The sequence below is a fragment of the Lemur catta genome, chromosome 5, assembly GCF_020740605.2.
Source record: "Lemur catta isolate mLemCat1 chromosome 5, mLemCat1.pri, whole genome shotgun sequence".
NCBI lineage: Eukaryota > Metazoa > Chordata > Mammalia > Primates > Lemuridae > Lemur > Lemur catta.
The window spans coordinates 41,077,860-41,104,610 of NC_059132.1; the positions used below are offsets into that span (position 1 = coordinate 41,077,860).

General features: G+C 51.0%; 1 protein-coding gene across 1 annotated transcript in view; it reads right to left on the reverse strand.

Annotated features, from left to right (window-relative positions):
* Window positions 1-15,360: 15,360 nt before the first annotated feature.
* The window catches only part of PXDC1 (PX domain containing 1), a 28,443-nt gene continuing 17,052 nt past the window's right edge, over window positions 15,361-26,751 (reverse strand). Inside the window, exons 4-5 of the mRNA XM_045551600.1 lie at window positions 20,211-20,322; window positions 15,361-16,417 (exon numbers count right to left, since the gene is read on the reverse strand). Coding sequence (XP_045407556.1) covers window positions 16,300-16,417; window positions 20,211-20,322 — 230 coding nt within the window. The 3' untranslated portion in view covers window positions 15,361-16,299. The remainder of the gene's footprint in view (window positions 16,418-20,210; window positions 20,323-26,751) is intronic.

Sequence of the window (26,751 nt, forward strand, 5' to 3'; positions counted from 1 at the left end):
CGTAGGTTCCCAGCAAAGAAAATTTTTCCTGTAATAGTTTACAGGGCCAGTCTCCACCCTGGTCCCTGCCTCCCCTCTGGCGCTGGGACAGACCTCTGCTGGGGCCCTACTGCATCCGTGTTTCCCTTTGTGAAATGCAGTGGGCCACCAGTTTGCTGGAAGTAAATACATAGGCTAGGTGTCAACACTGCAGCTCACCTTAAAACACCTGAGAGCCGATTCATCTTGCTCAGAGTTACAGATTTATTGAGCAGATATTATACAGCCAAGCCCCATACTAGATGCAGGAATCTAGCCGTGAGCCCAAACAGATGCAAAACAAGGACCAATATCATAATGTTTAGTCTCATAGGTGAGAAAATAAGCAGTAGACAAGGGACAAAGAAATAGATGTGCAACCTCAAATTGTGCTAAATGCTGTGAAGGAAAAAGAACACTGCACTTTGAGAAAGAAGAATGGAGATCTACCTGAGACTTTGTGGTCAGGGAAGACTTCTCCGAAGACCTGCAGAACAAGAAGGCATTAGGGGGGCCATGGATGCGGGGTGGGGTAGGTACACTTTAGGTAGAGGGAATGTTGTGTGCCAAGTCTCTGAGCTGGGACAGAAACATCTCTGAGGAACTGAGACAAGGAGCTGGAGAAAGAGGGTGGGAGGTGACGTAGGAGGAGCCGGCATTGGCCAGGGGAGGCTGGGCTGGGCGCGGCCAGGCAGAGGAGTTTGGATTCACTGCAGATGCAATGGGAAGAGAGCACAGGATTTTAAGCAGGAAAATGACCTGATTCCATCTGGGGTTTCAGAAGATAACTGTGGCTACTGTCTGGAGAATGGCTTGAAGAGGGACCTAAGGAGGGAGATTGGTGAGACAGTCACAAAATATCCAGAAAAGAGAGGGCAGTGGCTGGGACGGGCGGGGGCAGTGAGGATGGAGAAGTGGTTGGAGGTGAGATGATCTGGAGGTCGAATCCACAGGGTTTCATGATGGCATGAACATGGGGTGTGTGAAGAGGGGCTCCCATTTCTGGATGGAGCAAACCGGGAGATGAAGCTGCCATTCACCAACATGGATCTCCAGGGAGAAGCAAGTTTGCGGAAGGAAGGAAAGAAGAGGTTAGCTGTTGGGATGTGTCAAACCACAGGAAGAGGCGGAATCAAGGGAGGATTTTTTTTTTTTTTTTTTTTGGTGGTAGTAAACATTGAATCCAACAGATGGAGAGACTGAAGAAGATGAGAGAGGAAACTGTAAAGGGAATGGAAATCCTCTGAGACTGAGAAGGGCTGGGATGAGGCTCTCCCCACAGAGGGATCACGAGAGAGAAATCCCAGCCCACCGAACGCGGGGTAACGGGAGCAGCTGCACACAGGTCTGGGCGGGGCGGCAGGAGATCCCTGACCTTGGCCTCTGTTGTTACACTGGAGCATGAAGCAAGGTCACCTGCTGAGAAGGGATGTGGACAGGTGGAGGTTTGGAAAACACAAATTAGGTAAGAAATAATCATTTTGTAGAGTGGAAAAGTCAGTTTACTAGAAAAATAGGATTGTAGGCCAGTGCTGAGTATTCATCTGTATAGATAATTATGAATTTATAATGACATTAGTCTTTCTTGTATTCTCCCGAAATAGTCTACTGAACTAAGAGAATGAAATGAGTTGATTTGCATAAAGTAGAACTGGGTCTGGCTTCTAGCAGTCACTCAACCTGTGTTAGCTGTTGCTATCCGACAGCCACGGCCGCATCAGCGGAGGCAGCCGTGCCTGAGTCAGGCAGAGAAGGCAGGCGGCTGAGTACGCGGGCTCGTGCGATGCGGGGAGGGGGCGAGAAAGTTGAGGATGTTTACAAGAAAGTGGTGATAATGACAGGCTGTGGAAGAGAACTTGAGTAAGACGGTAGATCATAGAAGTGAGTGAGATTAAATAGATTGGAAGGACTCTGTAAGTAGGAGGGTTTTACACATAGAAAAACCCATCTTAAAATTCACAGGGTATCTCAAGGGGCCCTAAGTAGCCAAGGCAAACTTGAAAAACAAAAAGAACAAAATTCAATGTCTCAGACTCCCTGATAGATTGCTACAAAGCTACAGAAATCAGAACAGTGTGGTCCTGGCATAAAGGCAGACAAATAGTCCAAGGGAACAGAATAGAGAGCCCAGAAATAAATCCTCACATGTATGGCAAAATGATTCACAACAGGGGCCAAGCCATTCAATGGGGAAAGGACAGTCTTTTTAACAACTTGTGCTGGGAAAACTGGATGTCCACATGAAAAAGAATGAAGTTGGACCCTAACCTTATACCACATACAAAAATTAACTCAAAATGGATCAAAGATCTAAATATAAGAGTTAAAATTATAAAAATACTTACAAGAAAACGGGGGAAAAGCTCCACCACATTGGCTTTGGCAATGATTTCTCAGCTATGACACCAAAAGTACAGGTGACAAAAGAAAAAAATAGATCACTTGGACTTCAGCAAAATTAAAAACTTTTGTGCACCAAAGGACACAAGTGACAAGGCAACCCACGTAATGGGAGAAAATATTTGGCAGCCATGTCTCTGGCGAGAGATAAATATCCACAATACATAGAGAACTCACACAACTCAACAGCATGGAACCAAACAACCCAGTTTGCAAATGGGCAAAGGGCTTGAATAGGCATTTCTCCAAAGAAGATACACAAATGGCCGATAAGCACCTGAAAAGATGCTCAGCATCACTGTCCTTAGGGAAATGCAAATCAAAACCATAATAAGACACCACTTCATATCCATTAGGGTGGCTATCAGTTAAAAACAAACAAACAAAATGGGAAATACCAAGTGTTGGAGAGGATGTGGAGAAATCGGAGCCCTTGTGCATTCACTCCTCGTGGGAATAGAGAATGGTGCGGCTGCTCTGGAAAACGGTTTGATGGTTCTGCAACGGTTAAACTAGAGTTACCATATGGTTCAACAATCACACTCCAAAGAACTGAAAGCAAGGACTCAAACAGATATTTGTGTGCTGATGTTCATAGCAGTGTTATTCACAGTAGCCAAAAGGTAGAAAGAAACAACCCAGTGTCCGTAGGTGGATGAGTGGATAAGCGAAATGTGGTCTATCCATATAATAAATACCATTCAGCCTTTAAAAGGAAGGAAATTGTGACACATGATACAACAAACTTAAAAACGTTATACTAAAAAAGAATAAGCCAAACACTAAGGACAAATATTGTTTGATTTCCATTTATATGAAGTGCCCAGGATGGGCAAACTCATAGCAACAGAAAATAAAATGGGCTGGGGCAGGGAGAAGGGGAGTGGTGTTTAATGGGGACAGAGTTTCAGTTTGGGACGATGGAAAAGTTCTGGAGACAGGTGATGGAAATGGTTGCATGCCACTGACATTGTGAATGTACTTAAGTGGCACTGAACTGTACACTTAAAAATGGTTTAAATGGCAAGTTTTATGCATATTTTATCACAATTATATAAATGTACACACAGATATTTGATTGCAGTTAGAATCAGTAAGATAGTAAGTGAAAAAGGACAGGAGGTTGTAGCCAGAGGGTGGTATACTTCGTTTTGTTCTTTTGGAGGTTGCACAGTTCTAGCTCATCAGAGTCCAGCCTGTGACGGTGGCAGTACTGTCTGAGGCGAGCACAATGCAGTGCCTTGCAAGGGCAGGAGAGCAAGGTGCTGAAGCTGCAGGGGCAGTGAGCCTGCCGGTGAAGACGGTGCAGGGTGCTGAGGTCGGGAGGGCAGTGGAGAAGTGGGAGCCTCAGAGACACCAGAGTTTGCCTGGGAAGTGAGCTCACGTCCGCAAGTGGCCACGTGCAAACCCTGGGGTAGACGGGCTGTAGGAGAATGAACAGCCTCCCTGGGAGGGGTGCAAGGAAAGTGGGGCCCCAGGAGAGAAGCAGGCTCTGCCACGGGGAGGAGGTGATGTCGGGCAGGGAAAGGGTGCAGAGGCCCAGAGAGGTGGCCCTGCCATGCTAGTGGGGCATCTCCGAGGAGTCCACGTTTGTCTTGAGGTTGGACTCCCTCTCCTCAGCTCTGCCAATTTTCAATTTCATGCACTCCCTGCTGGGACGAAAATTTATGCCAAAGATCTGCTTCATGACTGCTATCAAACACATTTCACAACCAATGATCACAGTGCAAACACAAAGGAAATCCTGGCAAAGCTACTATCAACTTGAAATTAACACAGTCTGGCCCCAGGGCCTGAGCCACGCCTCCAGGGCGGGCCCTAGAAATGCTTCTTCTCCTGGTCCAGTCACTGCTGACACCTGCAGAGAGGGTGATGGAGTCAGGGCTGACACCTGCAGAGAGCGCTGCCTGGAAGTGGGGGGTAAGTCAGGGCTGAATGAGCCCTTCTGCCAGGCACTCATTGAATCCTTAAGGGGACAGCAGGTCCTGTCTCTCAGGCCAAATGCTGTTCACACGGGTTCTGTCTGGTTTTACTGGCGAACCCACATGCTGCACACTCTAATTCATCAACTTGAATAATTAATCCAGCTCATATGAATAATTAAGGCTCAGCTGGGACCTATTGCTGAGAAATCCTACAGTCATTTGGCTTTTTCATGCAGTATGAAGGAAGGAACCAGAAAGTAGGTGACAGAGTAGCAAACACTCACCCTTGCAGCCAACTGCAGTGGGAGCTAACTGAGACAATAGCCACCTGCCCCCTCCCTGTTCAAACAACACAGTTCCACCTCCTTTTCATTTTACAGGCCGGTCTTGGAGCCGGCTGTGTGGGGCTTCTGGCTTCCTGGATCCTGGTTGTTGCAAAATCATCTAATTCCAGGACATTCACTCTTTTCAAGGGGAGATAAATTTTCTAGGGCTTTAATAAGAAAGGGATGGACTTTGGTGGTCTTTGGACAAAGGAGAAGACCTACTACATGCCAGCACTGGGCAAGGCACTCCATATTCACTGTTCGTTCCTTTAACTCACTCTTCTTGAACCATTTGGGAAGCAGGTGGTACACTGGTATGCCCACACTCAGGGTTGAGCTCCTTCTTGCCTCAGGGCCTTTGCACATGCCAGTCTCTCTCTTGAGCTGCTCGTAGCCACCACACAACCCCTCACTTATCTTCCCTCCACATTTCAGCTTAAGGGTCACTGAGGAAAGCCCCCGCAAACCCCCAAGGCATATCAGGTTCCTCTGTTGTACATGCACCTGCCTGGACAGGGACCCCAGTTGTAATTAAACACCGCATGGTGTGTCCCCCCAGCGAGAACACAGGCTCCCTCAGGGTCAGGGGCCTCGTCTGCCTTGTTATGAACTGCAGGGCCCACACAGAGCAGCTGCCCTACACCCACTTATGATGAATGTTTGACTGCAGGCAGGAAGGAGGGTTTAAACCCACATCTCTCAGACCCCAAAACCTAGGCACGTTTAACCACACCAAACTGCAGAAGGAAGAGAGGAGAAGGAGGAGGAAGGACTTTTGAGGTCATGATCACAGCCATAGCACAGCCTTGCGTAAACTCAGTGTCTGGAAGCTGTGAGGAGATGCCGTGGCAGAGCAAGGGCTCTCCTAACACACCTGCCCTGCCTTCAGGTCCAGTCGTCAGGGAGGTTGGTTTCTGGCAGGTCACTTAGTCCAGAGGCAAAGCTTGTCACTTCATTATAGCTTTGCCAAGACAATTCACGATCCATACTCAACGCTGTATTTCAGGGTGAATGTCTGGGTAGGACGGGGGTTCACCTTTATCGTGACACTGCATCCCCAATCCTTCCCTGCCCAGAGGCTGAGCACCAAAATCCTACCGTCAGAGCCTCTTGCTTTGTGTCTGAGACTGTCATCCATGACAAAGGCTCTAATACCCAGGGAGGGATGACTGCTTATACTATCGTCGGACTCCTGGGTGTCAGGGTAAATGAACAGTGTGACAGCAGAGAGTGCCGAGGCGATGGGCAGGGAGGAGGCTCTGATGACAAGTGACCCTGGTTTGAGTGCATATGTGTGGGGACATGGGGGACAGTCAGCACCTCAGCACGCCCTGGGGAGGAACGCCCCAGCTGGCATCTCCTGGGGAGGCTGCAAGGCCACACGGTGCCCAGGGCCTTTCTTCCCTGTGTTTGAACAGGGACGAACAAGAGCTGGTTAAATTCAAACTGTCCTTTATTCGCTTTCTTCACCCTGTTTCTCCCTGTCCTGTTCCTGGAACACATTTCTCAGATGTGTGCTGCTTTGTCCTGAAGACACAAGATAAAACCTCACCGCGTCTGACCAGTGGTGCACCCAGCTTACGGCTGCCAAACCAAAGCAAGGATGCCCGCGGCAGGGCAAGGGTTGTTCCAACCTCAGAAACAAATAGGCCCCTCGCACCCATTTTTTCAGCTTCCCTCTGAAACCAGCTGTAGATACGCAAACTGTGAATCATTCTAACCCTTCTTGTACTCATTTAGAAATATAAATGTGTGTTTATAAATATGAACAGCTCATTTCATCTTTAAGGAATTAAATATAATTCATTCCAGACCAAACTCTAATAAAAATTGCTCTAAAAATAGATATCTGGTAACAGAACCTATCATTTATTCACCATATTTTCTAGACACTGTGCTAACAGTTTTGCATCCCTTATTTCATTTAATTCCCATAACAACCCTGAGAAGTAGTCATTATCATCCCTGTTCCCAACTGATAAACTGCGGCTCAGAGAGGCCACGTGATCATCTCAGAGTCACCTGGCCGTTCAGTGGTGTAGTCAGGATTTGAACTCAGGTCAGTGTGACTCCAGAGACCGTGCAGTGACTGTGCTCTACTGTCGGCTTTCTGATTTCTCATGGCAACTTTGACACGTTTTAACACATAAAAGAGAAGAATTTTAGTAATAACCACTTCATTACTAAAGTACGACAATGATTAACAGCAAGTAACAACAGAGCAGCCCTTGAACCTACTCTAGCTGAGATAATCGGAAAGGGTGCGGCAGTGCTAAACCGGGTTTCCCAGAGGGGCCTGACAGCTTTGCTATGGGAGGGAAGCCGCCGGCTCGGGAAGGGCGGCTGTGCTCCCGCAGACCCACCCGGACCAGCGCAAGGCAGGCCCGCCCCGTGTGCGTTTCCCAAACTGGTCAGCCAGACAGTCAAGTCAGCCATGAAGTCCACTCAAGCTTCTTAGGTGTTTATAGAAGACTTGTGAAAATAGAACTTTCTTACAGATGTTCCAGTCAATTCTGCTCCAAAACTGGCTTCTACCTCACTGCGACAGAGCCAGCCACACGGATGGGTTATGCGCGCTCGGGGCTCTGAGAGACAGACAGACCGACAGACAGACAGAGGGTGAGGGAGGCCCAAGCTTATAAACGAAACGTGTGAAGTAAGGAGGGTGCTGGAGATGGGGCACCCACCCTGGTCACGCAGCACGGTGGCTGGAGGGTGTCGGGGCAGTGGTTTGGGGCCGTGGGCTTGGAGAGGGCCGCGAGCCCCAGTGTGGATTCCAGGAGCCGGGTGCCTGCCGGGAGGAAGGCAGGGTATTGGGGCGCCACCCGGGACAAGGTAGATTCAGGAAAGGACCCCGTGCCCCCGCCGTGAGGTGACTGCAGCACACATGGCGGGTGCCGGGGCAGAGCCAGCCGCTCCCGACCCCGTGGCTCCCGGACACCCAGCCCAGCTGCGGGGCAGGGGAGCCCCTGACGCGTGGCTGCTGCCTGCGGGACGAGTGGGGCCTTCCAGACCTCAACTTCCACCTCGCTTCTGGCGAGCCCAGACACCAAACAGCCCCTCCCCCAGGGCCCCCAGGAGAGGACGCCGGGCCCTGCCACCCTCCGTGCAGCCCAGCTGCTTTCCTCTGACAGAGAGGCTGGACCCAGAGCACGGGTCACGCACACGTCCTCACGCTTCCTTCTTTTCTCTCTGGTGAGGAAGAGGAGAATTCACTTTGCTGAGGGACAGGTGCGGAGCCCCCGGCCTCGGGACTACTAGAGACGAAGCCGAGCCAGGTTCCCAGGGACAGGAAAGACGCCCCGGGGTGCTGCGGGTGCTGCGGGAAAAGGCATGAGCCTGTCCAAGCCGCAGCAACGCGCTGGCTCAGTGCGCGCTCCGTGTGCAGAGTCTCTCCGGGGGCTGGAGCGCAGTGGGGAGCCAGGCTCGCTAGGTCTCCGCTCTCGTCTCACCGGATCCGAGGGCCCAGAAGGAGTTCCTGGACTTTCACCCTGCTCGGCTCTTGCCTGGACGCCAATCACACACCAGAGCTGACCTCAAAAGAAAGAAGTTTCTGGGCTGCACAACTCTGACTCCCAAATCTGAGCAGGGAGTGCAGGCCAGACTGCAGGACAAAGGCCACACAGGCGGGTGTGTCCTGCCACGACAGCCAGGGCCGGGGCGTAAAGCTCGGACTCTCTAAGTTGACTGAGGCTAACAAGAGACTGAAATAGTCAGAGCCTCTTTCGACTACAGCTAAAGAACCTTCCAGGGCCCCACCAGGTAGTTAGTCCTTACCACACCTTCTCACCATCCTTGTTTAGCTGGAATTACTTTTATTCTCGGTTTTTCCGTCTTCCCTGTCTCTCCCACCTTCTCCTCTTCCTCCTTCATACCATGTTTTTTTGGGTTTTTTACACTCGAGCCGATGTCTGTTCAGGGCTGCCACAGCATCTGCCGTGTCCCCGTGCACTCGGTGCCTTGTGCCACAGGGCTTGCAAACAGTAGGTGCTCAAGAGAAGTCACTCCTCTTCTTTCTTCCTGCCCCTGTCAAGGGCCCTCCTTGGCTTCTTAGGCCTGGATGGGTGACAGGATCATGTCACAGCAATGCTCGTGCCTCAAGGGCTACATTGTCACTGTCACCTATCTACCCAACCTCTCAGGGGACTAATTTCTTGGATTTTATCACAGACAGGTCTCCCCCGACAGCAGGCTCCTGGGCTGACTCAGCCAAGTCAACTCCGTCTATGAAATGAAAAAAGCACATTGGGTGGGGGGAGAGTAAGGAAGACTGTTTTCAATGAGCCCAAATTGCAACTCACTGGGGAACTTTTCAAGCCAATCGTCAAGGGTTCCAGAGTGTTCTGAAAGCCTGGGTTTGCGTGGTGTCTGTTTCCACTGAAACACATTAGCAGCTGAAATGAGCAAAGATCAAACCTGCCGGCTGGGTTGTGTGGAATGCCAGAGGGATACCTGGTCATTAAGCTCCTTTTGAGTGAAAGAAAACAGTGTTGGAAAATAGAAGTCTATTTTCGAAACCGCAAAAATGAGGTCCGTCCGCATCCTGCAGTAGTCCTGCACCTGGTACTTGCGGGCTCTGTCACCATCATCGTGCTGTCTCTCTGCAGAAGAAAAGAGTGTCAGCGTAGAGAAGCTCATATTCTAGAACTGATACTGTTATGATCAGCCGCTTCAAAGATTATTGCCAATCCTGGCACAGTGCCTTGCTTTATCAATAAAGGGGACTAGAATGATAACCCAAAACACTTAAAACAGAGAATTAAGATTGGGCCTTTATGGGCTGTCATGGACTGATTGCAATAATGGCCCCCTGATTTGTTGACACCTCCCTGTCTCCACGCCCCTGGGTAGTGTCTTAGCACATTGACACTGGACTGGGCTACTGGACTGGCTTAAGCCAATGGGACGACACAAAGGTGATGCAAACAGACTTGAAAAGCACTTGCACATGGGGGTTCGCCCTCTAACTGCTCTAGGGACCATGACCTAGGCTGGCCAGGTGGAGGATGAGCGATCACATGGAGCAGAAAAGATGAGCTGTCGCAGCTGAGCGCTCCTGCCCCAGCTGTTCCTGGGTGAGCCCAGCCAAGGTCAGCCACGCCTGGCCCCAAATAGCAGAACCACCCAGTGAAGCCCAACCCACATTGCAGGCCCACAGAACCAGGAGCTAAATCAACAGCTCTTCAGCCATCAAGGTTGGAGCTTGTGTTACATAGCAAAAGCTAACTGATACGACGGCCAGTTTCCTGCAAATACAAAGAACTCCTACCTATCTTTCTCATACAAAGAATGCTTAAAAATTAATAAAGAACTTTATTCTACAAATACATTCTCATTCACGAGCATTTTTGTATGTCACTTTTATCCTTGGCTTCATACTTTGCAATGGCAAAATATTTGAAATCATCTCTCTTTCCATCAACAGAGGCCTAACTAGATTCACATACATTGCTGATGGGATACAACTGGTGTGACCTGCATGGAAGGAAATTTGGCAATGTCTACCAATTATAAATTAATCTACTCCTAGACCCAAAAATCCACTTTGAGGGAATTGTCCTACAGATAATCTACATATGTATTGTGAAAAGGTCATTCACTGAAGTATTATTTGTACAATCAAACAATAATAACAGAGCATTGGAAACACACGTCTATCAATAGGGACCTGGGTAGGGCACAGCCACAGTGAAGCACCGTGTAGGTGCCAACCGAGAATGAGAGAGCTCTTTAAGAACAGAAAGTTAAGGATCCTCAGCATGGCTGAAGGAAAAACAGCAAGGTGTAGAGAAGTGTGCACAGTATGATAACTTTTATGTAAGAAAATGGAGAATGAGAAATATATTTTCACGTATGCTTATATTTGCATAAAAACTCGATCCATGAATAAGAAATTAGTAAAAGTGGTTACTTGGGTGGGGGTAGGGAGTTCTGGGAAATGTGCAGATGGTTGACAGGAGGGGGAAGCAGAATTTTTACTATAAACCTTTTTATTCCAATCGTGTCTTTGCTGCCCTCATCATTCTACTAAAACTGCTCTTGTTCAGCTGGACAGTGACTCGGCTGTGCTCAAATCCAGTGTCTTTTTCTCCACCTTCATGGTACGTGATGATTAGGAGCGTCTGACATGTTGATCCTTCACTGCTAGGACTCCACGTTCTCTGGGATTTCCTCATGCTCCCTGGCCCTCCTCACTGCCCTCCTCACTGGATGAATACGTTGAAATATGTGAGAGTTTTACCTATTTTCAAAATTAAATTAAAAGAGAAAAAATAGAAAGTTTTGATGAGGAAATAAAAAGAAAAGTGTATCTTAGTTAAATAAATGCACTTGGATAAAAAGAATGAGATAACTCTATGAATAATCTCCAGTCAAATCAGTAAGTGAAAAAGCCAGGTGACAAAGTAGGCTAGCTTAAAAAAATTATATTCATATATGCTCCTGGAGTGTTACCCAGGAAATCAGTAATGATGGCTGTCCCTAGGTAAGGGAACTGGGTGGCGAGGGGACCAGGGTGGGCAGAAACTAGTTTTTCAATGAGCAACGCTTGCACTCCTTGAATTTTGTACCATGTATTAATAGAAACAATATCTGTCCAAAAACTAAAATCATAATAAAAGATTGCCGTTTGGAAGTCATACTCCAAAATTAATACTTAATTGATTAGAAATGAGATGTGCAAATTCTCTTACTTTAGAAAGAATGGATCTCGAGACTCAGCAGTAAGACCTGTCTGGCGTGTCGAGGTTGTCCAGGAAGGGCCGGCAGCCCCGGGAGGGCTGCAGAAGCAAGCTTGTTCAGTGTCCGTAAGTACCAGCCTGTGGGGAGCAAATCTTGACTAGCCGGACCGACTTCGAGTGTCTGATGCAGCAGTCAGCCCTAACCGCTCATCCAAGAGGATGAGCTAGAGCGCGGAGACGGAAATGCCGTCCTCCTGCCAACAGGCTCCCGCTGGAGGAACATTTCCCTGGTGAGCACGATGATTCAGGATCAAGAAGGGTGCTCTCCACAGCCCCGTCTGAACATTTCAGTCCAGTTGTCTATGGGCGAGGCCACGATGACTCAGCAGATGTAATAGCTTACATTGGTGACGTGGTTCTATTGTCTCTTCATTCAACTCAGAGGTTTCCAATGCATTCATTGCCTTTGTCATGTTTTCACTTGTCCACAAGGGGGAAAAAAGCACAGTATAGTCACTTTTTTTTTTTTACTGCTAGTTTATTGAATTTTTGTCACGTGGAAATGCCTTCTATGAAAACTCCAAAGTCTGGTACCAGTGATATTTCTAGTGATGTTAATCTAATTAATTCCCTCTCTTACAATTTCAATATTGACAGAGCCAGGTTTAGATCGTTATTTGACTTTTCCCACTTGCAGGGAGTGAATGCGCTGGCTGGCCATGACTGCTAAGTACTTTGATTTGGGGCTGGTTATTTCTCTTGTAAATAAATAAATGGGCAGCTGGTATGATGTTTGGGCATCTGCTTCCAGATTGTTCCATGTGAGTGTGCCCACGGAGACAGGCCTGCTCTCAAGGGCACCATGTGTAAGACCAAGAGCATCCCCTTGGCCTGCGGCAAATTCACCATCCTTGGCCACCTCCCCTTCACCCCCATCCTCACCTCCGCCCCCCAAACAGACAGGAGTGAATAACAGAAAGTCTAATGCTTTGCCCAGAGGCTAATAAAACTGAACTTATTTAAGACAGGATATGCTGCACGCACACTGGCCAAGCCCTTTAGCCATTCACACCTTTTGATTAGAGGCAACACTAACAAGTTTGAGCAGATCATATATTAATATTTTTGAAGTGTTTATCATAAATATACACATATATAGCTTCAAGATATGTTATTATTGACTATGAATTCTAAATTATATAGACTACAGTGGAATTTTCTTAGTTATTGTCTAAAAACATATTTATTTGGTATTTACATAGAGAAATATAGAATGGATACACCAGAAACTAGTTGATATTGCGGGGGGTGGGGTACCTTGGGGACAGGAATGGGAGTAAAACTTTCTGCTGAAAACCTTTTAAATCATTTTAATTTTTGGACCACAGGAATATATCACCCATTCAAATTTTTATAAAAGCAACATTTGTATCTATATGGAGCCGTGTTCCTGTAGGAAGGTTTTTGCATGAAGGTACAGGCGTGCCACATTTTCGGTTTTCTCTGGGCCCCTGCAAAGGATAAAATCAGATCCTTCCATCAACTAGGGGTTCACAGGCATTATGCGTAACAACCATGTTTTCAAGTTTCTGCATTTGATGCTTTGACCTCTCAGGGATGTGCTCTCCCAGGACTACCCCCCAAGAGTTAGCCAGTTCTTACAGATAGCAAAGCACCCAGCTGCTGGCTTGCCCTGCCCATGCAAACAACCAGCCCAGAGCCCACACCCCAACCACCTCCTTTACTGAGCTCTCATACTCTGGGAGACTATCTACTTGCCCTAATCACCCCAGGACCAGGTCCCAGACAACTAGGGACAGTCCTACATCCCAGAGCCCGCTGAAATGATTCAAACTGGCCAATCCTAAACCTGTTTACCTGCCTCTCCTGTTCCTTCCTGCACAAACCACAACAGAGGCTGGTGCTACGTTTTGCCTTCTTCCTCTGCCTCCTGACCTGCCCTGGCACTTCCCCAGTGACTTCCACGGCATGGCACGCCCCTCCTCTTGCGATCTGCTGGTGTAACAACTGTCTTTTCAATGGCAGTGGCTGCCTGACCTATTGGCCTTGCCATACCTGAGTAATAAAATCTACATTTTAAAACCTTGAGCCTAGAGTGGAATATTGGTCTGCAGGAGGCACCGTGGACATGAGACAGAAGTTCCAGATGCAATAAAAATGCTTATAACTTGGCAGAATACTCTTTTAGATGAAAGCCAAGAACGTGTTCTGTCCCAAGGAGGAGAATGTGGTGACGGTTAGGACATATCGCTCAGGGCAGTTTGGCTGCCAACATCTCTGCATATATTTCTATTAATAAATGTTATATCCAGGAGAACTGTGTGTTTATTAATGAGCCCACAGTCTGCTCAGCTACCGGATAGTTTGTGCTTGTCTGCCCCCCGACAGTGAGGGCAGGTGCTGGACAGCGTGTCATCAGAGAGTGGGTCTAGGGAATGTTTACCCTGCGAATTTTTCACGTTAGCAAGCCTCATATGTAAAATCCAGCATTTGTTAACAAAACAGACAAAGAGGAAACTTCAATAATGTTTGGTGAAGGTTCTTTTCAAAAAGGATATTTAGGTGACTTAAATGATCTGATCTGCCAAAAGAATTTGGTTTAATTGCACCCCACTTTGCAGGGGCCTGTCTAATGTAGTAAATGAGGCTCATGACAGTAGCCATCATTCAACTGTCAGTAATAAAAGGGAGTGTCCAGGCCACTGCTGCCAGGGGTCTCCTGGTTGCCAGGGCAGCAGGAGGGACGTGAGACCAAATAAGGAGAAGCAGATCCCTGGAGGAATATGTGGGCTGGAGTGAAAATTCACATGTGAACCTGCACTACTCTGCTGTTGATTCTCTGACAGTTTAGAGGCTGGAAATTCTTCATTCTTTTACTTGGTCAAGTTCCTTCTGTTTTTCTTTTTGCCAACACTTCAAAATTAGGATATTTCATATAAAAATAAGATTTCTAGCTTCTATCAAAAAAGCAGGAGACCTGGCCACACTGGGTCCACACTTCCAGGCAAAACAATCCACTAAACCGGGCGGCAGTGGCTGCTCCCTTCACGCGGTGCGTGAGCTCTCCCACTTGCCGCAGGCCCCACCACTCCGCACTGTCTTCCCACAGTGATGCTAAGTGCCACTAACTACGTATCATTGTGCTTAAAGAAATATTTATTTGTATTATGGCTCTTTCAAATATGGGAACATGAAGAATGGACTTAGAAGATCAGGTTTTTCTAAGAAAGAACAGAAGCCAGAGACTGCTCTGATATATTTAACAGGACAACAAATGTCCACACATCTGACCCCAACTTGAGAGTCCTTGTTGTACGCTGAGGAGGGATAGTGCAGCTTCTTCAGTAAAGGCTGAGAGGGGGACTTGGGGAGTCAAACTCAGGTCTTAACAGAAACATACAACCTGAGCAAAGGAAGCTGCCATTGCAGTGGCTGTAGGGCTGGCGAGAACGTGGACAGTTCCATCTCTGTGGAATGTGGACAGTGAGGACAATCCACAATCAGTCATTGAAAGGTAGATGGGAATTAATTGAACATGTTGATCAACTCTCACCTTAACTGCCGAGCAAGAAGCCTTATCCTGTACAGAAATGAATTTGACTCTGGTCAATTTGGCAACTGGTCAGTCCCGGTCAGCCACTTACTAGCCTATTTGAAATCAGGATTAAACTGAGCGCAGCTGCACGGCAGAAGGGGAAATGCAAAATCCACAGAAATCCCACATGCTTTTACAGCTGGATCACCAAAGAGGCTTCCTGTGGCTGCCAAAGAGGAAACTGGGGAAGAGGGGAAACCCTAAGTCAAAAACTTAACAAAACAAAAACCAGGCTGTTTTTCCTTTTTTCAGTCTGAACAGATCATTCCCTGGGGTGAGACACACACATCTCCTAAACCACCACCTTACAAGGCGAGCACAGGGGCCCAGCCCCAGGGGTCAGCGTTTGGTTTCTGACCACACCTTTACACATAAGCATCTTAAAGAGACCAAAGTAGAGTGACAGATTTTATTTAATTAAAATAGATTAAAAAGACTGTGTAAAAGAATTAGAATTCTCAATAATTTACTATTATTTACATTAGCAAATGTTGGTCGTTAGTAAAACTGAGGAGAGAAGCTCACAGAACCCAGACCCACCCCGGGGGACAGTGGAGCCTCAGTTTCCCCCTAGACTCCCATCCTTTCAGGGTCGCTGTGGCTGCAGCACCGGGCACCCAGCCTGAGCCGGGAGATGCCCGTGGGCCTCCTTCCCTCTTGAGGACAATCGTCACCTCTTGGTCCTAGCTCAGGTGGGCACCGATCTCACTGACTTCCGCTCTCCCTGCAGCCAGCACGGCCTGTTTGAGCTTGACCTTCTGTAAACACCTCTCTGGGTTGACCCAAACCCAGTTTCCAGATGGAAGATGCAAAGCAGAATAGAAAGGCCTCGAATCCCGGTTCCCAGGGAATCCTGTGTCGTCCAGAGCGTGGCAGCTCGTCAAAATCCCCCTTGAAACATTTTGTGCGTTGGACGTGTGAGGGAATGGGGAGGAGCTGGGTGGTCAGCGGCCCCGGGCCCTCTGGCCAAGAGGGACGCTCCTCCCAGGAGGCAGGGACAGTGAGAGCAGAGCCTGGCAGGGCCCGTCCCCACCCTGGCAGCACCGAGTGCAGGGAGCAAGGCCCAGGGACAGAGGAGCAAGCTGGTGCAGTCACATGGAGAGAGAAGACCCCGCCGCACACAGGCCTCATGACCTCTGTGACCCGACCCCTAGTCCCTGCAGACCTTGTGGTCGGCCAGAGCCACCAGAAGTCCCTGCTGCTCCACTTGCAGGACTCCCAGCTTGTGCGTGTGGATGGCCGGTGGGGCCGGGGGCCTGCAGGAGGTCCAGGGCGGGGCCCGTGCGGTGGCCAGCGTCAGAGCTGCAGTCCGGGCTGAGGTGCGGGAGGGAGGCTCAGTCCAAAATGTCCGTCTCAAAGGGGACCAGGTGGTAATAGGACAGGTTGGTGACATACGCTGCTGGGTCGTCCCCGTCCTCCAGCTCTGAGGGGAACTCACTGCCGTTCTCAAACCTGAAATTGGAAAGAACAGAGGTGAGCTCATCGACTGGTCGATGCCAGCTCATCGACCCCAGCTGACGCGGGGAGAGACGGGGCAGGAGGCGGTTGGTGGGAGGCGCCGAGGGATCCAGGCCAACCCCCCGGGGAGCCCAGCAGGCCCCTGGTGCGGGCTGTCGGCGCCCATGAGGGAGGGTGCGAGGAGCCATGGGTATGAATCAGACTGCCAGAGCTCTCGGCTGAGACTGCCCTGGGGACTGCTCTCCGCACTTGGCCTCCATTCACTCCGTTACGGAGCCACCACCCGCCCTCTGCTGCCGTGTGCCAAGCCTGGCATCAGCGGCGGGCGCGGCGGGCAGGGCCTGTCCTCAGGGAGCGGGTGGCACAGACAGCACAGAGACCGGTGAGAAGCGCCCGCGTGGCCGCGGCTCCCGGCCTGACTGTGGCCGAGATGGCAAGCGCTAAGGGGGCTGGGCAGGGCAGGAGCCCCGTGGAGGTGACGGGGACGGTGGGGGCTGGGGGGTGGGGCAGGGGGTCCTGTTTGATTCGGGTTCCGTGTTGGAACGTGGGGCACTCATGTGGGGCGCGGGGAGCTGAGGGAAGAGTGTGTGCCCGGGTGTAGGGGACGTGAAAGCCCCCCGACGCGGACTCTCTGAGAGCTGCAGCTGCCTCCACTCCCCGTCCACCCAGACGCCACCTCCTAGGCTGGAAAAAGACTCTGAAGTTTTAAAAATGCAGAACTGAGAAAAAAATCCTAAGAAGGACATTTCCCCCAGGAGGGGAAACGAGAGGTGTTGCTGTGCTATTTCCATTCTCCCCAACCTACAAGGCAGCCGAGCCGCGGCAGGCCACGTGGGCGTGTGGGCAGTGGCAGGCCGCCTCCCTCTGCTGTCCCAGGAGCCCACCCCGCATGCCGCGTCCCTGTGTCAGTCCCCAGTGCCTCGCCCAGCGGACAGCTGTAAGACCTCAATTGTATCTGGACAGCTTTGGGGTGACCAGACCACACAGCCCCAGGCCTCTGGCTTGGAGGCACTGAAGCACAGGGGGGTTGGGCGGAGACGTGTCCCCCACAGAGTATGTTGTACAGAATCCCGCCGACCTCAAACGACAGGGCTGGGATGACAGCTTTAAAACGTTTGGAAAGAACAGGCTGAAAAGGTGGGCTTTCCTCAAACAGCCGCGAGGCCCGGCTCTTGGTGCCCAGCTCCTGCCTCAGCCTCCCTGTGGCCCACCGCCCCGGGGGCATGAGGCCGCGGCCTAGCTGTGGACAGGAAACCGTGCAGCCGTGGCTCATGAGGCAGGCGGGGCTCACGGAGATGAGAGCAACTCTCCAACTGCGTCCTCATGAATTAAATCTCTTCCCCCAAACCAGTGCTGGACCGAAACCCAAGGCAGAGTCCCGGGCATGTAGGCAGGGCTCAAGCCAGGCGAGGCACAGGGCAGCGACGGCCTAGACAGCATCCCACCACTTGACTTGACCTCCCCACCCAGGTCAGAGGACGACCCCGAGGACATGAGGAAGGAGGAGAGCTGGGAGGCTTGGGAAAAATAAGTCACGGGTCTGAGGCCTGGATCCACCTGCCCTCCACGCCCCCAGCAGAACTACCAAATGCCTCAGCCCTGGTGACCTCCCAGAGCTGGGCATCCCTTTAGCCAACCAGGAATGCCACTAGCAAAGAGAGCTGTCCCCACCGATCCCGTGCCCACTGCGCACACCCGCTCCCTGAGTGCAGTCGAGTCTGTGGTCCCGGGCACTGGTGCCCACTCGACCCTGGGCCAGAGTGAGGGCTGCCTGCTGTGGCTCTGTCGTGCGAGCCCTGCCACCGGCCTGCTCTGGGTTCACAGGCCTGGGGCAGACGGAGCCCTGAGTGCCTCTGTGGTGGCCGCAGCAGGGGTGAGGCCTCCAGCTCCACAAACGGCATCTCTCCATGACCTCCAACCCGGCCACCCACCCGGCCTGCCTGACAGCCCGTGGAGGGTTGAAACACGGCTCCCGAGAGACGCACCTGCGCTAGACCATCCGCTCAGCCGCGCGGCCCCAGAGCAGGCGGCCAGAGAGACGCCCGGTGAGCCCATCAGGAACTCCCTCTAAACGCTCCCCTGAGCAGCTCGGAGGCGCGTGCTGCTTCCTCAGGCTTTCCTGGGATCATGGAGATGTTCGCTGGTCTCTCCCCCGGGAAGCCAGGTGTCCTGGGGCAGGTGGCCGCCTATGCGAGACTTGTCATTCCTGTTCAGACAGAGCCCTGGGCAGCCGCGAAAGCCACACTTCTGCCCTTTCTCCTCAGCTCAGAACTGCTCACAGTTGAAGCCACTGCTTACATCTGGCCCTGTTCCAGGGTGCTGAGGGCCTCTCAGGGACAGACAGGGTTCCCCTGGGGACCACGGTGGAGTCAGAGCTAGGACCTGCCCAACTGGGATGAGGAGGGGCGTCCATCTGTCTTCTCCACTAAACACCGCCTGGCTAGTAACACCCCACCAAGCTAATGGACCTCCCACCTCCCTCCATGAATATACACAGCCTTGCCCCCCACGGCACCAGCCCTGGCAGCAGGAGCCCCCCAGGTGCCGAACGCACGAGCTGTACGTGTGGGAGCGACCCCGCGTGGAGCAAGGCAGGGCGCCGGGGCAGGCGGGAGGGCCCTCGCCTCAGCCTCTCCAGCAGCCCGTGACACCTCCGTCGTGAAGGGTTCTTACACCATCACCCCAGAGACACCCTGAGAACTGAGAAGGTGGGGACTGCTGGCCCGTGCCAGTCCCACAAGCCTGACAGGGGTCCCGTGCTCAGTCACAGAGCAGGGGCCCAGCAGAGGAGGCTCATCCTGGGGTCACACTGTCTCCTGTGGCCAGTGGCCCAGAGGTGGGTCTTGGCACGTGTGCCTGGCTGAGTCCTAGTTTTCCTCTGTGATGGTGGCAGGCTAACACGTGGGAGGACTAGACCTGAGCCGTCACTGGCTGTGCCGCTCCTGGGCCCACGGCAAGGCTGCAGCCGCAGCTGCCTCTGCAGGGGCTCCCGGGCCAGCATTGTACATTCATCATCTGTGGTCTTCAAAGTAGCCCACCCTGAGAGAGCAGAATGGTCCCCCTTGAGGGTAAGAGAAGCTAGGAGAGGTTAGACAACTTCCTGAGCTCACACAACCAAGAAGCAGCCTGCACTTGGCTGTGGCATGGACAGAAGCCAAGTTCCTCTCATGCTGTCTGGGGACCCTGCCCCCCAGTAATGTACCAAGGAGATGCCTGGACCAGAGCCACGGCTGAAGGCAGCTGCGCCTCATGGTGCTCCGGGTGCCATCTAGAACACACATTACGGCCAAAAGTTCTCTTATCAGAGGCAGAAAGAACAGAGAAGACGGGCGTCCAACCTTCGGCTGTCCAGCCTTCAGTAGTCAGACACACCCTCCGCTCCTCAGAGCAGGCCCGAGGGCCAGACTCCACCCTGTGAGCCGCAAGGACATGAGGCAAACATGTCTCAGGCCCAGGGGACCAGACCAGGCCTTTTGAGCGCAGGGCCTGTGGGCCTCCCGGCACTGGGCCCTGGGCACGGAGCCATCACACCCCTCATGGCCCAGCACGAACTGGGCCCTGGAGCCTGCAACTTCTCCTAAATGCCCCTCACAGCCAGCAACTCGGTCTTCCCACAAGGTTTACGAATCAAGATCTCACCAGACTCCAGAAAAGGCAAATACGGGCAGGGACTGCTGGGGGGCTCTGGGCACATCCACCTCCTCCTCATGGGCAGTGAGCCCAGCTCCGCACGGGCTGGTGGCTCAGAGATTCTTCTACAAAATGATATTTAAATCAGTGTACTTACAAATGCTCCGTAGGATCCACACCCAGGTGCTGGTCTTTTCCGTTCGGTATACTGTGGTCAATAACTATTGTTTCTGTATTTGCTAAACAAAATCCATTGGACCTCATGATTTCTGAAAACCAAAGCAATAAGGTAAGTGTTCAGGAGGGGTCTGAGTTTCAGGTTTACACAGATCATCCTCCTTCCCCTCCACCTATTGCCTCCCTCTCTCCCCCACGTTTCAAGAGACCCCTCTGCCATGCAGAGGCCAAGCCCACGGGAGCCACCTGCTGACCCTGTGTGAGCCGGGAGGCAGGTCACTCCCCACACAAGGACACCCCGGCTGTCTGAGCACCCTCCCCACGCACCCTTCCCCATGGGCTTAAAGCTGGGGTAGAAGGACAGAGCACCGGACTCACATCTGTGAGCCTGCGTCTGAGACCAGATCTATCACACAGACACGTGGACCCTGTGCAGGTTACCCACCTTTCTGGGCTCTCGCCTGCGGGAGGTAGGAACGATATCTACCACCTTGGGTAGTCGTGCAGATGGACTGAGATCAGCGTGCATTTTAAACTCCAGTGAAAGTGGGTGACTTTCACTGTTTTGCTTTGTATAATTCTGTAACTAAATGGATTTCTTCCCAATAAGCACAGATTTTGGAAATATAGAAAAGCCAATAAAGAAAAACAACTTCCTATGTCTACATTGGCCGTATGGCGTTAGCTTTGGAGGGAGGAAGTCTGGTGCTCGTCCAAGGCTGGAAGGGTTGGCACAGATGACGTGGAGCCTGACAAGAGCTCTGTGCCCTTAAGACTCGGTTTCTTCCACTGAAAGATCTCAAACTTTATTAGAAAATCTCTGAGGGTCTTTCTAACTTTAAAGTTCCACGAACTCCTGGATTCCATTACATCATCTGATCTGTTCAAGCACAAAAAGCAAGTGTGGCTTGATTCTCTTCTTCCTACTATCTGCTGGAGCTTTATTTACAAATCCCGAGGGACTGCGTTTCCATCCCTTCCCTCCATGGATGAGCAAGTCTGGTCACCACGACCATCTCTCCCGGCGTGGACGTCCTCCAGCTCCCTGTGAGGCTGGCTCCTCCCAGCCTCAGCTTGGAGTCAGCTGAGCTCCAAGCTCAGGACTTCTGTCCTCGTAAATCAGGCCCTCTATTGACCTCATTGTAAAAGTCATGCTTAAATACACTGCAAATTCGGTGCCTTCTCCAATCCAAGGCATTATCAGCTTCCCTTTTGGGGCCCAACACACGAAACACACAGCTGCACACAGCGCTGGGTCGCCTCCTGGCACGGCACGCCGGACAAGAACACGGCTCAGCGTCCAGTGTTGTTGGGCATCTAGTGACTTAGTTGCTTGGGGGATTGTTTTCTTTATTTTTTTCTTACACCTTAACACAATTTAGATTGGTTTATTTCTAAGTATGGAATTGTTTTTTTTAATAATTGAAATTGTCATTTTCTGCTTATTTTTAATCTTTCTAGGTATTTAATTCTCAGTTCTTTGAACTTCCTTCCACATGGAGAGAATTAGGGAAAGAAACTACTAATACACAAAAATGAAGAAAGAAAAACAGATTTCCTCCTTTCCCTTGTGAGATCAAAGTGACAATTCATCAATCAGATGTGCTCAGTAATTGATAAAGTTTCTGCCTAACGTTTTGGAGAAGGGGCTGCTCATGTTGCACAGGAGAGTCAGTTCCTGGCTGTCCCTCCCTTCCTCCCGGGACCACCTGGCAGGGGCCGCAGGTCCCGAGAAGGAGCTCTGCAAACCCATGGAGAGTCGGTGCTGGGTCCGGGTCGCTCCATCTCCAGGTGCAAGAAGGGCAGAGAGAAGACGCTTACCAAAGTCTGGCTGAACAAGCAAGACTTTGAAAATTGCTAAATCTTAACAAGATAGATTAAGATTCTCTCACCTCTCAATTTAAAATGGGTGTCAGCACAGAACCACTTTCTTTATTGTTTTTATTAACTCCGACCCAAATCTGTCTTTCTCAGGAAGCACATAAAACCTCAAAGCAACCCCCGTACAGCTAGCTGACAGCCCCCGTCCCCTTTCTCCCACCCCTTTGCCAAGAAAATCTGGGGGGAGGGCTACAAGTTAAAACAAATGTCACTGCTGCAAATCATTTCTGAACAAATTTCTTAAGAGTTACTTTGCATACCTAATTTTTCTTAAATATGAACTTTGAAGCCCTAGAAAATGGAATCAGCCCCCCCCCAATAGACTTGTCAGAAATCATTCCTTAATTGCCTATGACAAGAAGTCTTCTTGCACATAAATGTGGCATAATTGTTTGCAAGTCTGGCTGGGCCCTGGAGGACACTGAGGTGTGTCTGGTGGCTCCTGCATGGCCCTCGCTATCTCAGGCCCAGTCCGAGAAGGCCTCACTCAGACGCAGCACATTTCACTAAAGACGGTCCCCAGAAGCTCTGCGTCCCTCCGGGGTCCCACCTCCGACCTCCATCAGCCCCAGGGCCTTGACTAACCTCTGGGCAAGCCAGGCTATGTAGCTGGCAGGTTTGCAACGACCTTCCCAGTATTCATTCCAAATTGGTTTGGAAAGGGATGGTTTAGTGAACAGCACATTGTCTTTTAATACATAAGCAAGTATCAGACCACAGCACACTTAAAACCTGGGAAACAGGCATGGCTTTTATCTTCCTGTGCCAGTTAAAAAGGGAGCACAAAATCTGCCACAGTTTATTATTTTTATTTATTTGGTCGCTTTAACAAAAAAGTCTTAATTTCTTAATTATAAAGCTGTACAAATTAGTGGTGGCCCGAAGTTTAAAAAGAGATAAAAAGCATTTAGCCCTAGCCAGCCTCTAAACGTAGGGACCACCACTTTAAGCAGATGATCTTGCTAAGGGAGAGGGACTCGTGGCGAGCTCCGTTTGGTAACTTTGCCATGTGCCTTTAGCCACAGCACTAGCAGGTGTGGAGGGTCTGCAGTGTGGAGTGTGACTCACGCAGGCACACACAGATGGAAAAGCACACAGACTCGGCCACCTAGGGAGAGCTCTGCCACTTATGTCTGGGGAGCAGGTTACTTCCTGCTCAGCTCCTTCATCTGTAAAATGGGGATAACGGTATTTTCCTAAAGGGTGTGGGAGTAGACTAAATGAGATGCTATGCGTAAAGAATCTGACAAACGCTGGAGGCTCAATACTCGACAAATAACAGTTATTACAATCATTATTGGTAATGTCTCCGTATCTGCTGTGACATGAATAAAAAATAAATGAAGAAAGTGTTATGACTGAAGAAAAATTACAGTGTCCAAAGCCTCTCTTCAAACACACTTCAAATGTGAATTTCTCAGAAGTCAGTTTAGTACCTATAGCAAAAATTGCTGGCCAATTTAATTCTTTAGTTGCATACATAACTGATTCCATGAAATAGCCCATTTTCAAGTCACTTTTTTACGTCTGTATTTTTCACCCAAACAAGAGCCCTGCTTACATGTCTCACCTTTTTTAACTTTCCATTTTGAGCTAATTTTAGAATTACAGAAAAGTTGCAAAAGCAGTGGGGAGAGAGAGACCTTGTATACCCCTCACCCGCTTCTCCTAATGTTATCGTTTTCTGACTATGGTATTTTACCTTGATCACATCCAGGAAATTAACACTGGGATAGTACTGTTCACTAAAGACCTCCGTTACTCATACTTTTCCCACTAACATCCCTTTTTTCTGCTCTGGACATGCTCCAGGGTCCCTGACTGCGGTCAGCGGTTGTGCCTTGCTTGGTCTCCTACGACCTCTGACAGTTCCTCTGTCTTTCCTGTCTCTCTCAACGGGAACACTTTCAGCGAGGACTGGGGAGCTATTTCAGCAAACATCCCTCAGTTTAGGTTAGTCTGAGGTTTCCCAGTGACTGGACGGAGGTGATGCATTTTTGGCAGGGACCCCGCGCAGCAATGCTGCATTGTGCTCAGCACGGCATGCTGGAGGAGTATGTGATGTCGGGGGTCCTGCTTCTGGGGGTGTCGGCCTGCATCACTGGGGTAAAGAGGCTTCTGCTGGCTGTCTCCCGGCAAGGTGACTATCCTTCCCTTGGCAGTGAATACACTTCTTGGGGGAAGACGCCTTGAGACTGTGTGAATCCTGTTACACCTCAAACTTTCACCTACTAGTCTCAGCACCTATCAATCAATGGAGCATTTTTGAGGAAGCAACAATTACCGCTGTGCCTGTTTGCCTGACGGTGACTTTTCTGTTTTTCCGACCGCAGCTATATCTTCATATGCCCCATGCAGGCTCCCAGCCCTCCACGTCAGTAATTCATCTACTCCTTTTCTCAGCCAGCACACGTTTAGTCTCAGCCTTGAAAGCATTTATTATGCAGCCTTCTCCCTTTCAAACCTTCTTTTCTACTACTGTATTTTCAAGGTACTTCAGCAGGACAAAACCCAAAGTGGCTAACTGGGCTATCCCTATGTGGTAAGTTAAGGTTGAGATGGTACAGATACTGGATTCATGAAAAATGAAATTATAATTCATTCCCAGCCCCCTAAACCTGAACGATCAGATTCTGGGACTGAAATCCGGGAGCAGAGCAGCCAGCCCGAGGCTGAGGGCTGCATTTCCTTCTGCGCTGCACAAGCCAGTGTCACATTTCTCACACTTCACAGGCGTCTGGATGGACGAGGGCCAGGCGTGGTCAGGGCCGCGCCGGTCCACAGCCTCACAGGCCCCAGTCCTTGGACTGTCCTCGCTGTGGCCCCAGCACGGTGGGACTCCGGCGCAGCAGGTGCCCGGCGCCATCTGGTGGGGGCCCTGACACCCACCTGTGTGGCCTCGGAGGAGACGTCGGGGCACGGGGAGCGGCGTGTGCAGCGCGTGCACGCCCGCGTCACGGGCGCAGGGAAGAGGCCAGCGTGGCCGCCGCGCCGCCTCGCTAAACGCCACTTGTCAGCAGCGAAACAAACGGAGGGGGCTGGGGTGGAGCTGGGCCGCACAGGGCGCGGTCAGGAACGCCCGGCGCCACCGGAGCAGAAGTGCACGGGCAAGGTCGCAGGGCCACAGCACGGGCTAAGGCTGGCCGCAGTCCCCGCTGAGGGTTTCCAGCGGAGGTGACAAAATCAAGAGGCTAGCACGGCCCAGACTCGGGCGCACACGGAAAGACCAAGGGACCGGGCTTTATCCTGAGGATAAGGTTTTAAGAAAATTAACGACCTCAGGAGTCCGAATCTGGGGATGACTGCCATCGGCCCTCAGGTTTGCGCTCTGGGGAGGGGAAGACAAGAGAGAAAGCCGTGTGGACACACGCAGGTGACGCCGGGACCCGGGAATCCACAAACACACCAGAGCGGACTACGACCCATAGCACAATGTGCCCGTGCACGAACTGTTTCTCAAACGGATGTCGGTGCTACTGTAGACAGCAGTTTCATTAAAAAGCATCCCTGGGGTGGTCATAGTTCACCCGGTGGGTGGGCCCCGGCCACCCGCGCACCCACGCGCGGATGTAGGCTAGGAAGCCATGCCTTCAGCTGCTGAGGACCCCAAGCCTCGGAGCCGAGACGGCCCGATGGGCGGGTCTCGCAGGGAGAACCCCCAGACTCAGCGACCCTCCGCGCACAACAGAGAAGAAAACACCCAGAGGAGTCAGGGATTGTCAGCTCTGGGAAGCTAGGGGCTGTCCCCTGCCTATGCCTCCTGCAGCAACAGCTCTGACAGCCCCCAGCCTCTGCACTGCAACTCTCAGCCACAGGCCACCTATATGGTTAGAAGGTTCTATGCTGAGCCAAAGTCAGCCACCGTCACTCCACCCACAGGCCCGGCACCAGCCCACCTCCCACCCCCTTCCAGTGGCAGCTGCCAAGACCTGAGGCAGCATCCTCTTCCAGCTGCCCTTCCACACGTGTGTCCGCCAGCCCTGCCGACCCCTCCCCATCGCAGGCCTCTGCTCTGGATGCAGTGACACCTTTTGCCATGTTCCGGGGGCAGGCACCACACCCCGCATGACTTGGGGTCCCGACTTGCACAGGAGGTCAGGACCCCTGCTCTCCTAGACCTGAACACAGTGCCCCAGTCACAACAGAAGGCCAATGACAGCAGCAGGCCAACACCTGTCCTCAGCCCTTGCAAAAAGGCAAAGAGAACATACTTAAAACTGCAACACGGGACTCTCCATTTATCCCTGTTAAATTCCATCTCATTACTTGCAACCATTTAGGATACACACAGGCCAAGGGTTCATGTAAGGTATGGATAAAAACAGGACATGCCGGCAAAGGGCTGGGGAATGTTCTGGGTTGTTGCACCATAAGGAATTACTGGATCAGAGGCAACTCCGTGGAGCTCTAGTCTGTCCCTCTCACACTCAGGGGCCTCCTGGTCATCCCAGAGCAAAGGTCCAGCCCCTCCCATACTACAAGGACTAAGAGGATTCCTCTGCTCTTTGCTCTTTCATTTGCCCAAAATAGAGCTGTGGATGCCAGAACTCTTCCCACTGAGACTAAAGAGCAGAGGCTTCCCCACGCTCCAGGTTATGAAATGTGAAATTCAACACTACAACTGGGATTACAGAACCTTC